Consider the following 12797-nt stretch of genomic DNA (forward strand, 5'->3'; position numbering starts at 1 on the left):
CACCGGCACCAGCACCAATGCACAGGACGTGCCAGTGCCCGAAGATCCTCCCTCGTTGGTTTGGGCTGGGCTGTGCGGTAGAGATCCTCCTTCTTCCTGCGCCGGGCTGGACTAGGCTTTGAGCATTTGCGCATGCTCAAAGCCTTCTGGTCTCGCTCTCTCCGAGATAATCTCGGAGAGAGCGAGACCAGAAGGCTTTGAGCATTTGCGAGGATCTTCGGGCACTGGCACATCCTGTGCATTGGTGCTGGTGCCGGTGCCCAATCGGGTAAGAGATGTTTTGCGGTGCTGGGGGGGATGTAGGATCGCTGGGAGGGATGACGTGAGTGGGGGGGGGGAGGATGGCGGTTCGCAGGGGGGATGCCGGATCGGATTGAAAAAAAAAAGTTGTAAAACGCGGGTAAGCGAGCGGGGGGGAGGATGCCGGTTCGGAGTAGGCGGGAGGAGGTTTTAGCATGCGCGGTATACGCGTGTGCGCGCTATATTGAATTTTTTTTACATAAATTTGTGTTCCCCACGCGCTATACCCGTATGCGCGTTTTACATGGGTGCGCGGTATATGGGTTGAAAATACGGTAATTGAATAACTTCAGCACATGTTTTGATTACAATAATCAGCTCGATTCAGAAGAAAATTATATCGTGACTTTCCTAGATTAAGGAAAAAAAAAAGAAAGAGAGAGAGAGGTGGTTTATATTGATACTTATTTTGTTCAAGGTGTTTATTGCATCTCAAAGGGCACACATGCACTGGGATTATTTAACCGAAATAGAAAGGACAGTCATTTTTTTGTAATCAACTTTATATCATTTTGTTTCCCCACTTCAGTGTATGATGTCCCCACAGTAAATTCATATACAACCACTTTTATTGGTACCAGACATCCAGTAAATAGTTAATTTGAAAGACTTCATAGGTGAACATTTTTCCAACGCAATGTGCGCTTGCAAACAGCTGCCCGCTCCCCTGTAACACAGACCGACCATGACCTTCCTTTTTAATCATCAGTACCTTAAGCCATCACCACAAACAGTAGAAGGTAAACGGAAAAAAAATTCAAGTGCAGGAAGGGATGTTTGTTGGTTTCTATATGCAGACTGGTTACAAACAGTATAAAAGAATTCTGTTCACAGCTCATTGTGAGAAATGATAAACAGTGATCAACATGAAAAAGAAAACCTTAAATTCACCAAGATGAACCTAAAAACTAAAATAAAAAAAAACAACCCCCAAACAAAAAAAAAAAACACATGTAAAACGTTTTGAATATAAATACACCAAAGTGCTTTCAGAACAGTTTGAAATGCTTTACAATGATTGCACAATTATTTTCCTCAATTATACGAACAGAGACTAACATTCAGTGCATTTTAAGAGGAATGGAAAAATCTGCTAGTTCGGATGCAAAAACTGGAAAAAATACATTCTTATAAATATTACAGTGAGAAATATGGTATTCGTTCAGCTGTGATATCATTCTAGGTAAAGTTGCCTCCTTAGTACATTATAGAAGTTTGTTTTATATTACTTTAAATAATAAATATTTCTGAACATATAAAGTACCACAAAAATAAGACATTTTACACAATTGAAATCCTTGTGAATGGGATAGTCCACACACAAAAAGTTTTGCATGTTTTAGGTGTCCCCTTTACCACTGTCTCTGATATTTTTTTTTTATAACAGAAGGAACATATATTTGGGATTTTGTCAAAAAGTTATATATATTGAAACCTTCAATACACAGACACGTCGTTCCAATGGCTCACCAAACAACAGCTGCATAATCTGTCCTCTTGAGAGAGGCTCAGAAAAGCATCAGAAGGCATCAAAAACATACATCCAATGTTTAAACTGGAAAACACAGAAGTAACCCAAATACACACGAGTTTAGCTAGAATAGGGAAAACAGCTAAGGTGGTACACATTCCTAATGGTTCTTTTCACAGCTGTGCTACACATTTTCAGAAAGAGAAAGCACTGGGTTTGGTACTGGAGGCTCACTCTGAAACCGAGCGTCAGTCTGTTCTTTGTAGGCTCTTAATTCTCATACGTCTGTCCAAACGGCACCTGCAAAACAAAATCCCAGAACAATTAAGGCGGCGGCAAATACAACTCGGTTACCAATGACGCTAGGGGCCAGATTCAGGAAATGGTGTCCAAAGTCAAAACTACCAATCTATACAAGGGGTGGCCTAGTGGTTAGGACTAGAGAATAACATGGTGACAAAATTCATCACCGTTCCCGTCCCCGCGGAAAACCGTGGGAAATAATCCCATGTCATTTTCTAGTGTCTATTTCAACCTCGGTCCTTCTACACCAGCATTCTTCAAAGCAAAGCTGGTCCCATTCATACTCTGATTCTTATGTGAGCCAAGGATAATGAAGCCATTGTGACATCACTGATGTGATTGGCTCTTAGGCACTGGTGGAATGAGGCATTATGACATCACAATATCTGCTCTGGATACCAGAGACTGTCATTCTGTAGTGTCTGTTTCAACCTCAGTCCTTCTACACCAGCATTCTTCAGAGCAAAGCTTGCGGGTCAGTGGTTGTGGCCATTCATACTCTGATTCTTCCCTCTCTCCTTAAAGAATGACATGAAGATGGTTTCCCGCGGTTATCCGCGGGGACGGGAACGGTGATGAATTTTGTCACCGTGTCATTCTCTAGTTAGGACTGCTCTTTGTGACCCTGGGCAAGTCGCTTGACACTCCAGTGCCCCAAGCAAGTTAGTCAGATTGTGAACCCACTAAGACAGATAGGGAGAAATACTTGAGTACATGAATGTAAACAGCTTAGGTCAGTGGTTCTCAAACCTGTCCTGGGGGACCACCAGCCACTCTACAGACCCCCAACTCAATTGCAGAAAATTGATAAAGATATCCAAACGATGGGAAAGAAAAAGGGGTGGGGAGGTGTTACTGCTAGGTGATTTCAACCTGCCGGATGAGGATTGGAAAGTTCCATCTGTGGAATCGGAAAGATTGTGGATGCCTTTCAAGGGGCTCTGCTCAGACAAATGGTGACAGAACCAACAAGGGAAAAAGCAATACTGGATCTGGTGCTTACAAATGGGGAAAGTGTCTCTAATGTCCGAGAGGGTGTTCACTTGGGAAGAAGTGATCAAACAGTTTGGTTTGATTTAACAGTTAAAAGGGTGGGTGGCCACAAAAAACTCAAGGTCCTGGATTTCAAACATGGCAGACTTTAGTAGCATGGGGGAGTATCTGAAGAAAGAGCTGATAGGATGGGAGGACATAAGAGAAGTGGAAAAATAGTGGTCCAAGCCAAAAGGAGCAATAAAAATGGGTACTGACCTTTATGTGAGGAAAATAAATAAAAACAAGAGAAAAAGGAAACTGATATGGCTCTCCAAACTAGTGGTGGAGAAAATAAAGGCAAAAGTGTTGGCGTTCGTGAAATATAAAAAGACTCAGGAAGTGGAGTACAGAAAGGAATACTGGATGAAACTGAAAGAAGCTGAGCGAGAGATTCACCTGGCAAAAGTGCAAGCAGAAGAGAAAATGGCTAGACATATAAAAAAATTCAGGTATATTAGTGAAAGGAGAAAGACAAAAAATGGAACTGCGAGACTGAAAAAAAGCCATGAACCGCTATGTGGAGAGTAATGAGGTGAAAACACATGTGCTAAACAAATACTTCTGTTCTGTGTCAACGGAAGAAAATCCTGGAGAAGGACCACGATTGGCTGGCAAAGTTGCATGTGACAGCCAATGGGAAAAAGTGTTTATGAACAATTTGAAAAATTGAAGGTGGACAAAGCCTTGGGACCGGATAGGTTCCATCCCAGGATATTGAGGGAGCTCAGAGAGGTTCTGGCGGGTTCTCTTAAAGATTTATTCAATGAGGCTCTTGAATAAACGTGACGGGCTGATGTTAGGGGCCCAAAGTGGTGAGCTGGAATAGAAACTGGTTGACGGACAGCTGCCAGAGGGTGATGATTAATGGAATTCGATTGGAGGAGGGAAAGGTAAATATTGGAGTGCCTCAAGGATTGGTGCTAGGGTCGATTCTGTTCAATATGTTTGTAAGTTACACTGCCGAAGGTTTGCCTTTTTGTGGATGGACCGACAATTCACCAACCTGCTGACTTCAACCACAGACTACAAAACCTTCAAAAAAGAAACAAAAACCCTACTCTTCAAAAAATACATAAAACCAATATAACACAACCAATAATGTTCTGAATCCCGCCTACATTACCAACTACCCCTTAGCAAATTAGATAATGTTCAATCTATTCCTAAGTACTTCTTCATATCTCTTCAATATGTACTTCTTAAGATCATAGCAATTCTTATGTAATCCACCTTGAACCGCAAGGTAAAGGTGGAATAGAAATCATTAATGTAATGTAGGAGTGGAAAACATGAAAAAGGATCTGCAAAAGTTAGAAGAATGGTCTAATGTCTGGCAACAAAAATTCAATGCAAAGAAGTGCTTTGTTGATGCATTTGGGGAGTAAAAATCCAAAGGGGCAATATGTCCTGGGAGGTAAGAGGCTAATATATACAGAAGGGGAGAGGGACTTTGGGGTTATAGTGTCTGAGGACGTGAAGGTGACAAAACAGTGTGATACGGAGGCAGCTGTAGTCAGAAGGATGCCTAGCTGTGTAGAAAGAGTAACTAGCAGAAAAAGGGAGGTGTTGATATCCCTGTACAGGTTGTTGGTGAGGCCACACTTGGAGTATTGTTCAGTTTTGGAGGCCTTACCTGGCAAAGGATATAAGACGACTTGAAGCGATCCAGAGGAAGGTGATGAAAATGGTAAGAGGGGGGTCTCTGCCCAAAAAAAAAAACTACGAGAGTGGAAGGCCTGAATATATATACTCTGGAGGAAAGGAGGGACAGCGGAGATATGATACAGACGTTTAAATACATGAAAGGTATTATTATAGAACCAAATTTTTTCCAGAGACATTTCAAGTTTATTATAAATTTGATTAATCGCTTATTCAAAATTCTAAGCGATGTACAAATCAATAAAATTACAAATTTTTAGGGGGGAAACAAAACAAACGCTTAGAACTAACCTAACAAAACATAATGAAACAAAAGGAAAGGATGGGAAGAGAAATACAAGTTGTTGATAGTAAATAAGACACGTATGGGAAAAAAACAATAGGAAGGGAGAGAGCAATGTGAAGAAAAAATGGTAAAACTAGAGGGCATAACTTGAGGTTACAGGGAGGAAGACTTGGGAGCAATGTTAGGAAATGCTTCTTCACAGAGAGGGTGGTAGACGCCTGGAATGCCCGCCACTTCATTATTGGTGGGGATTTACACATCCTATTGTCATTGGCTCAACTTATAAATCTTATAATCAAAAATGTTTTATAGCTTCTATTCCAAAAGTTTTATTACTTATCTTTTCATGACCACTAGATATACTTTACAGGAACCTGAGCATCTACAGTATAGCTATTTCTTCAAAGAAAATGTCTGGTCACTTTCAACAGTTCCACTTGAGAAAACATCTCTTACCACTGCTAAAATTTAATGACCTACAATTTAGGTGTGGATTTAAAAAAACCCAAACAAACCTCTTTTCCTTTCTATATTGTGTATTATGAAACACAACAATTTAAAAGAAAACTATGTATGAATCAAGTGTCATTGTTCACATCTCTTTGACTACATTTAATAATGTCGGAAGTCCAAGAATGTTATTTCTGACAATGTTAAGTTGATCTCCTAATACCACCTAGAAATTATCTGATTTTTCTATAGGCTGAAAAGCTACGAGATACAGAACATGGACGGAAAGCATGTTTATTGTTTTGGAGTATGTCTCAAGATTTGTCTTGAGTCTACAAAATCTTTTCCAGAGAAAGGAAAATGGTAATGCCAGAAGCAATAATTTGAGGTTGAGGGATGGTAGACTCAAGAGTAATGTCAGGAAATTCTTCTTTATGGAGAGGGTGGTGGATGTCTTGAATGTGCTCCCGAGGGAGGTGGTGAGAGAGGAAAATGGTGGTAAGAGTTCAAAAAAAGCATTGGATGAACACAGAGGATCTCTAATCAGAAAATAATGGTATATATTGAAGAACCGAGGCCAGTACTGGGCAGACTTGCATGGTCTGTGTCCCGTATATGGCCATTCAGTTGAGGATGGGCTGGGGAGGGCTTTGACGTCTGGGATGGTTAAGATGGGCTGAAGTGAGCTCTGACGAGACTCCAGTAGATGGAACCTAAGCATTCTACTAGGCAGGGCTCTGGGTTTCTGACCTAGAAATATCTAAGAAAAAGGACAATTAAACTAAACTAAACTAAACCTTAAGTTTATATACCACATCATCTCCACGGAAGTAGAGCTCGGCACGGTTTACAAGAACTTAAAAATGAGAAAGGGTAGGAAAAGGTTTACATAAGTTTATAAATCGAGTGGAAAAGTAAGGGAAAAGAATTACATGTTAGAGAAGAGCCAGGTTTTTAGTTGCTTGCGGAATAAATGGAGGGAGCTCAGGTTCCGCAGCGGGATAGTAAGGTCATTCCAGAGACCTGTGATTTTGAAAAGAAGTGATTTTCCCAGTTTACCTGTGTGGAGAATACCATGTAGGGAGGGGAAGGATAGTTTTAATTTATGGGCGGTCCTGGTGGAGTCAGGGCCCGAGGAGTTGAAAGAAAGTGGGATTAGGGAAGGAAGGATGCCGTGAATAATCTTAAAAGCCAGGCAAGAGCATTTGAATTGGACAATTGATATTAAATAATTAGAGAGTGTACAGTTGGGCAGACTGGATGGACCATTCAGGGCTTTATCTGCTGTCATTTACAACCTCGCTCCTTTACAAAGCCACACTAGCATTTTTAGCACTGGCTGCAGCGGTAACAGCTCAGATGCTCATTCTTTGAGTGTTGGAGCTGTTACTGTGGCGGCTGACACTAAAAATGTTAGTGCGGAGGGGGAGAATATTTCACCAATGCTTATACAAAACTGGTGGTAGTTTATCTACACTTGAAGTACTTACATGTGTGTTTTTGAAGTTTTACATTAAGGCCACCAACTGGATCCAGATTCAGAGGACAGGGTTGTTTCAGTCCTGGTTTAATTCAGTGCATGCTGGGACTTGTAGGGTTTTTTTCTTGCAATGGGGAAATCAGAACTACAAGTTTCTGCATGCAGGATCAGGCCAACCCTGAAAACCAAGTAGGCAAATGATCTGCAAGATCCAGAACGCTGAAAGAAGGGAGCAGACCAGCGTGATAAAAGCTATAGAGAATGTATTCACCACAGGCAGATTAAAAATGTAACACTCTAAAAGTTTGCTGTGTGAACTGTATCCGGGATTGTAAAGGAAATTTGCTTCTACTACAGAATAGGTGAAAACTTGGGCATCGTACCTGCCGGGTTTCACACAGCCACAGACACGGCAAAACATGGCCGTAGTGGGCTTTTAGAGAGTGCTTTATTGCATTAGTATTTGTTGATCGCTAATATTGCCCAGGAGGAGTTCAATACGATTTACAATTTCGAAGAGGCTAGCCATGTTCAGGGTTCATGACACAGCTTGATTTGTCTTCATGTAGGCGTACGATTATGGAAGATGGTTTGGAGACTGGCTATATCTGGTGCTGTAGTCTTGATATTACAGGTTCTGGTATGGTGAATAAATTTTATATAGCTTTATCACGCTGGTCTGCTCCATTCTTCTGCTGTTTTGGGTCAACTTTGTCCTCTGAATCTAGATCCAGTGGGCAGAATTATAGTACATTATAAGCAGGTACACTTCAGGATGGATTATATCTGTGAACAAACATTCTCCATTGCACAGAAGATGTGCGTTTTGCTAGATATTTGCACTTTCCAGGTTAAAAAGGAAACAAAGCTACTAGTCAAATCCATGGCTGCAAATTCAACCAAGAACACAATCCGTTTTTATAGATTGCAAATTGTAGTTAAAGGTGGTATAGTAAGCCCTCAACAAATAAGTCAATCAGGCAAAAGTCACATAGATGACTGGTACCTTAACTGTTTACAAGAAATCCTTGATGTTAAGATCTGCTAATGGGTCCTTTGATGGTGGTTTCTTGGGACTCTGAGACACAGGAGAAGGGCTTGGAGAGAGCTAACAGAAGCAGCAGAAAAAGAAAGGAAAGTGATATACGAAGATTAGGTTGAGCTAAGTACATATGAACAGCATACAGTCAATGTGCAAAATACAAGAAGTATCATTTTTAACTGGGAAAATTTAAGGAACTACGTCCCAAGTGGGACCAAAACCACAGATCTAGAAGCTAAAGAACTTTACATCTGCCATTAAAAGAAGTTATCAACGTGGAAACCAGCAATAGTCATTTGAAAGTATGACTAAAATAAACAGATCCAAATGTATATAAATTGTATATAGTAAAACCAACCTAACAAATCATGTTCAGTAAACAAAGTAACAATTTAAAAGTAGAGATTCATATCCTAAGTGGTTTGTTCATTGTTACAAATTCAGGATACTTAACACCTGCAAGTGAAAACAGAAAACAACCTGTTGGCACACTTATTTTAATTATGGAATTATTACGGGAGTTGTTCGTTTAGTGGTTGTTGATTTGGGAAAGTACATTATAAAGCAAATATCTAGTGACTGATGGGAAAATTAACAAATTGTACCGGTCTCTCTCCGTATATGAGATTATATTTCAAGTGCCAGTTATTCCAGTTTTAATTTACAGTACCGTATATACTCGAATATAAGCTGGGATTTTGGGGCCAAAAAATTGGCACTGGGTGCAGTACTTGGCAGGGAGGGGGCTGGGTGAAGAACCTGCGGGGAGGGAGGGAAGGGGGCTGGGTGAAGTGCCTGGCAGGGGAGGGAGGGAGGGAAGGAAGGGGGCAGGGTGCAGAGCTTGACAGGTGAGGGAGGGGACGCTGGGTATAGATCCTGGCAGGGCACTTGAATATTAAGTCGCCAGACTTATATTCGAGTCAACCATTTTTCCTCCTTTTTTTTGGGGGGGGAATAGGGGTCTCGACTTATATTCAAGTATATACGGTATATCCTATACATCAAGTAAAACGCAATATTCAGTATAAACACAGTTGGTCAGCAAATTCAAAACTGGTATAAAGGTAGATATGATTAAGTTTGTTATTGTAAGTCCTGGTCTCGTGAGATCAAGAGAAACAAAAAGCTGAGTTGACAATGCAAGAACTCTCCTGCAATCCAGTAAGTGATGTGCAACATCATCCTTCTCTGCATGAGGACATGGGAAGAGCTCCTGGCTGTATAAATCTAACACCATCTTAAGTGGGAAGAGGATGGGTGCAAAGCGCTGCATTGTTTTGATGAAATAAGGTAAGAAGTCACTAATGCCTGGAGCTTAACCATCTCTGCTACAGTGAAGGCCCAATATTTGTAATTGCCTACCAGTCTGCTTGCAAGAGATCAGGAAGGCAGTACAAATGCCTCTATTCTCACTGTCTAGGACTTAAGCGCGATACTGTCTGACTCATGACTTAAGCTCTATACTGTGATTCATGATGCTCCTGATTTTGAATCCTTAATAATCTTATGTAAGCCACAACGATTCCAAGTAGACAATTGCGGAGCATAAGAAACAATATGGTATGGTATGATAGTCACAAAAATCCAATATTTCAGGCCATGTACTTAAGTTCACAGGTCTTTCTTCAACCGTAGGTAGCTTAAGGGTGAGCGTCAACTGAAAGGAGGAAGGAGTAGTATAGTGGTCAGAGCTGCAGCCTCGGAACCCTGAGGCTGTGGATTTAAATCCTGCACTGCTCCTTGTGACCATGGGCAAGTCACTCAATTCTCCATTGTCCCAGGTATGTCAGATAGATTGTGAACCTACCGGGACAGATAGGGAAAATGCTTGAGTACCTGATTACAAACCACTTGGATAACTTTGACAGGCAGTATATAACTACCTCAAATGCATAAATAGTCCTAGAGGGGCGCCACTGAGCTGAGAACCAAGATGGATGCATAAAGTTTTCTCTCCTCTCTACAGCTCCAGAAAATCGAGTTGAGCACCTTTTTCTGCTTAATCTTTTCTTGACAAAATTACAACATCTGCCTCTGAACATGTCAGGGAGCAAATCTACCAAAGCAGAACTCCCTGTTGCTGCTTCATCAGGCTCAAAACGCCAGAAGCATGATCCTCCTTCTCCTGAAGAATCAGTGGCTGGCAAGCACATGGCATCCTCATCAGATTTAATGCTGGAGGAACTTCGATCCCTTAAAGATCTCATCACAAAACATTATGAAGTAACCTGTGATCTCAAACAGGATTTACTTTCTCCAACAGCTTCTCTTCAAACCTGCCAGACCAGAATTGATGTGCTGGAAACCAGAGCTGATACAGCTGCACTTTCTGTGGCTCAATTCGAAGATCAAACCCAGCTAAAACTGAAACAGCTTGAGCAAGAAATTGAAGATCTCTCCAATAGAAGCCTAAGAAATAAATAGTCCTAGAAACCTAATCAAAAGGCTGCAGAGAAATCATATTCCTTTTTAGAAAACATTAAGTACCAACTGCACTGAAGTGAACCCTGAGCTGGCTTTGAGAACAGACTCATTTGCAGAAAGGATTTATGGAACATACTCTATTGGAAACCACACTGCTCTTGGAGCCTAAAAGTAGGAAGGACTTGAGATTTTCAGAAAATGCAAGTCCATTGTTACTTTGAACAGTTTTATTTGAAAACCAGGATTAAATATGTAGATACAGCAGCAAGGGAATTTAAATAGGTTTAAGCGATTGTTAAAAACGCCACCTTTTTTGCCAGATGAAGTACGGATGTTGAAGCTATGCCTTAAAGAGGAAGATGTGATGATGTCTGGTACGTAGTATTTATTGGAGAGGAATTTCCTTTTTATTAAGGTTTTCATGTAATTATTTGGTCTTAGAAGAATGAATCCTATGAATATTTGTGCATTTTATCTGTGTATGTTTTTTTTATTTTTTTGGGGGGGGTTGTAATCCGCTTTGTATAAGGCAGATTAAAAAACTATGAACTATAAATATGCCAAATTGAACATGTCATTCATATTGTCATGGACTGGGGGACAAGCAAATTCCAATTACAAAGACACCTCAGTATTAACAGTATAGTTTTTCCACTTAGGCCGTCTTTTACTAAGCCACAGTAGAGCTTTCCACCGCGGCCTGGAGCTCTGAATGTGCAGACGCTGCTCGACGCTCATAGGAATTCTATAAGCATTGAACATAAGAATAACCTTACTGGGTCAGACTAATTGATCGTTCTCATGGTGGCCAATCCAGGTCCCTAATACCTGGCCAAAACCTAAAGAGTAGCAACATTCCAGGCTACCGATCCAGGGCTTCCCCCGTGTCTTAATAACAGACTATGGACTTTCCCTCCAGGAATTTGTCCAAACCTTTCTTAAAACCAGCATTTACTATAACCTCTGGAACATTTAGGCCTCTGGGCTGTAGTAGAAACCTCTACTGTGGCTTAGTAAAAAGGGTGGGGGGAAGTTAAACTTTTATATGCAGTTTTGGGATGATCATTGACTACCTTTCTTCTTGCTTTCCTTTCATCGACTCAATTCTACCTTTTCTGTCCCTTCTAGAAAATGGAGGTCATTTCTGGCTTTAAAATTAAGTCTGTAAACCACTTTATGGTGGCAACATTGATAGGTAGTAGAGCAGGGGTAGGGAATTCCGGTCATCGAGAGCCGTATTCCAGTCGGGTTTTCAGGATTTCCCCAATGAATATGCATGAGATCTATTTGCATGCACTGTTTCAATGCATATTCATTGGGGAAATCCTGAAAACCCGACTGGAAAACGGCTCTCGAGGACCGGAGTTCCCTACCCCTGCAGTAGAGTAAATGACAGATTAAGGAAGATATGGAAATGATCTGCCAAACATCGGTGGTAAAAACTATATGAATTACAGTGGCTCTGGCAAGTTTTGTAACTATTTTTCCTTGGATGATCTGCGAAAGATTGAGCAAGCTTTTAAGCTATCTTGCTTGGATTAGTATAATATTCTCTATTTGGGATTACCTTACAAATCTTTCAACACTCTCTAAACATTTCAGAATTTTGCTGATAAATAGGATGGTATTTAAGTTGACAGTCACTCCTTTGTTGAGGCACTCAGATTTACATCCAATAAGAACCAGAGTTGAAGTTAAGGTATTGCTTCTGACCTTTAAAGTCTACAAAATCCTGAGTGGAGTAGAACGGGCACAAGTGGATTGATTTTTCGCTCCGTCAAAAATGACAAAGACTAGGGGACACTCGATGAAGTTACAGGGAAATACTTTTAAAACCAATAGGAGGAAATATTTTTTTCACTCAGAATTGTTAAGCTCTGGAACGCGTTGCCAGAGGATGTGGTAAGAGCGGATAGCGTAGCTGATTTTAAGAAAGGTTTGGACAAGTTCCTGGAGGAAAAGTCCATAGTCTGTTATTGAGAAAGACATGGGAAACCACTGCCTGCCCTGGATCGGTAGCATGGAATGTTGCTACTCCTTGGGTTTTGGCCAGGTACTAGGGACCTGGACTGGCCACCGTGAGAATGGGCTACTGGCTTGATGGACCATTGGTCTGACATAGTAAGGCTATTCTTATGTTCTAATTCTCATACTTAAATTCACGACTTTCTGTTTGATATTTTCATCTAAATAAGATTATGCTTCCACTGTCACCAAATTTAGGATTCACTCCTCTTTACTATGCTTCGATAAGAACAGAATTACAGGACATTTTGTAAGAGAAATTGGATTGTGTACTAGATTAATATAAGGCTGAAATTTTTGTAGAATTCTTCCCAGCCCA

At 40.8% G+C, this 12797-nt stretch overlaps 1 protein-coding gene across 16 annotated transcripts in view; it reads right to left on the bottom strand.

Annotated features, from left to right (window-relative positions):
• Nucleotides 1-1604: 1604 nt before the first annotated feature.
• SNAP91 (synaptosome associated protein 91) overlaps nt 1605-12797 on the bottom strand; it is a 262921-nt gene continuing 251728 nt past the window's right edge. For 14 of the 16 annotated variants that reach the window (XM_033937978.1, XM_033937981.1, XM_033937982.1 and 11 more), the window contains 2 exons: nt 7994-8095; nt 1605-2071 (listed from right to left, as the gene is read on the bottom strand). In XM_033937978.1, coding sequence (XP_033793869.1) covers nt 8003-8095 — 93 coding nt within the window. In that variant the 3' untranslated portion in view covers nt 1605-2071; nt 7994-8002. The remainder of the gene's footprint in view (nt 2072-7993; nt 8096-12797) is intronic. The other 2 variants (XM_033937977.1, XM_033937980.1) reach the window with 2 other exon arrangements.

This window comes from Geotrypetes seraphini, chromosome 3, assembly GCF_902459505.1.
Source record: "Geotrypetes seraphini chromosome 3, aGeoSer1.1, whole genome shotgun sequence".
Lineage (NCBI taxonomy): Eukaryota > Metazoa > Chordata > Amphibia > Gymnophiona > Dermophiidae > Geotrypetes > Geotrypetes seraphini.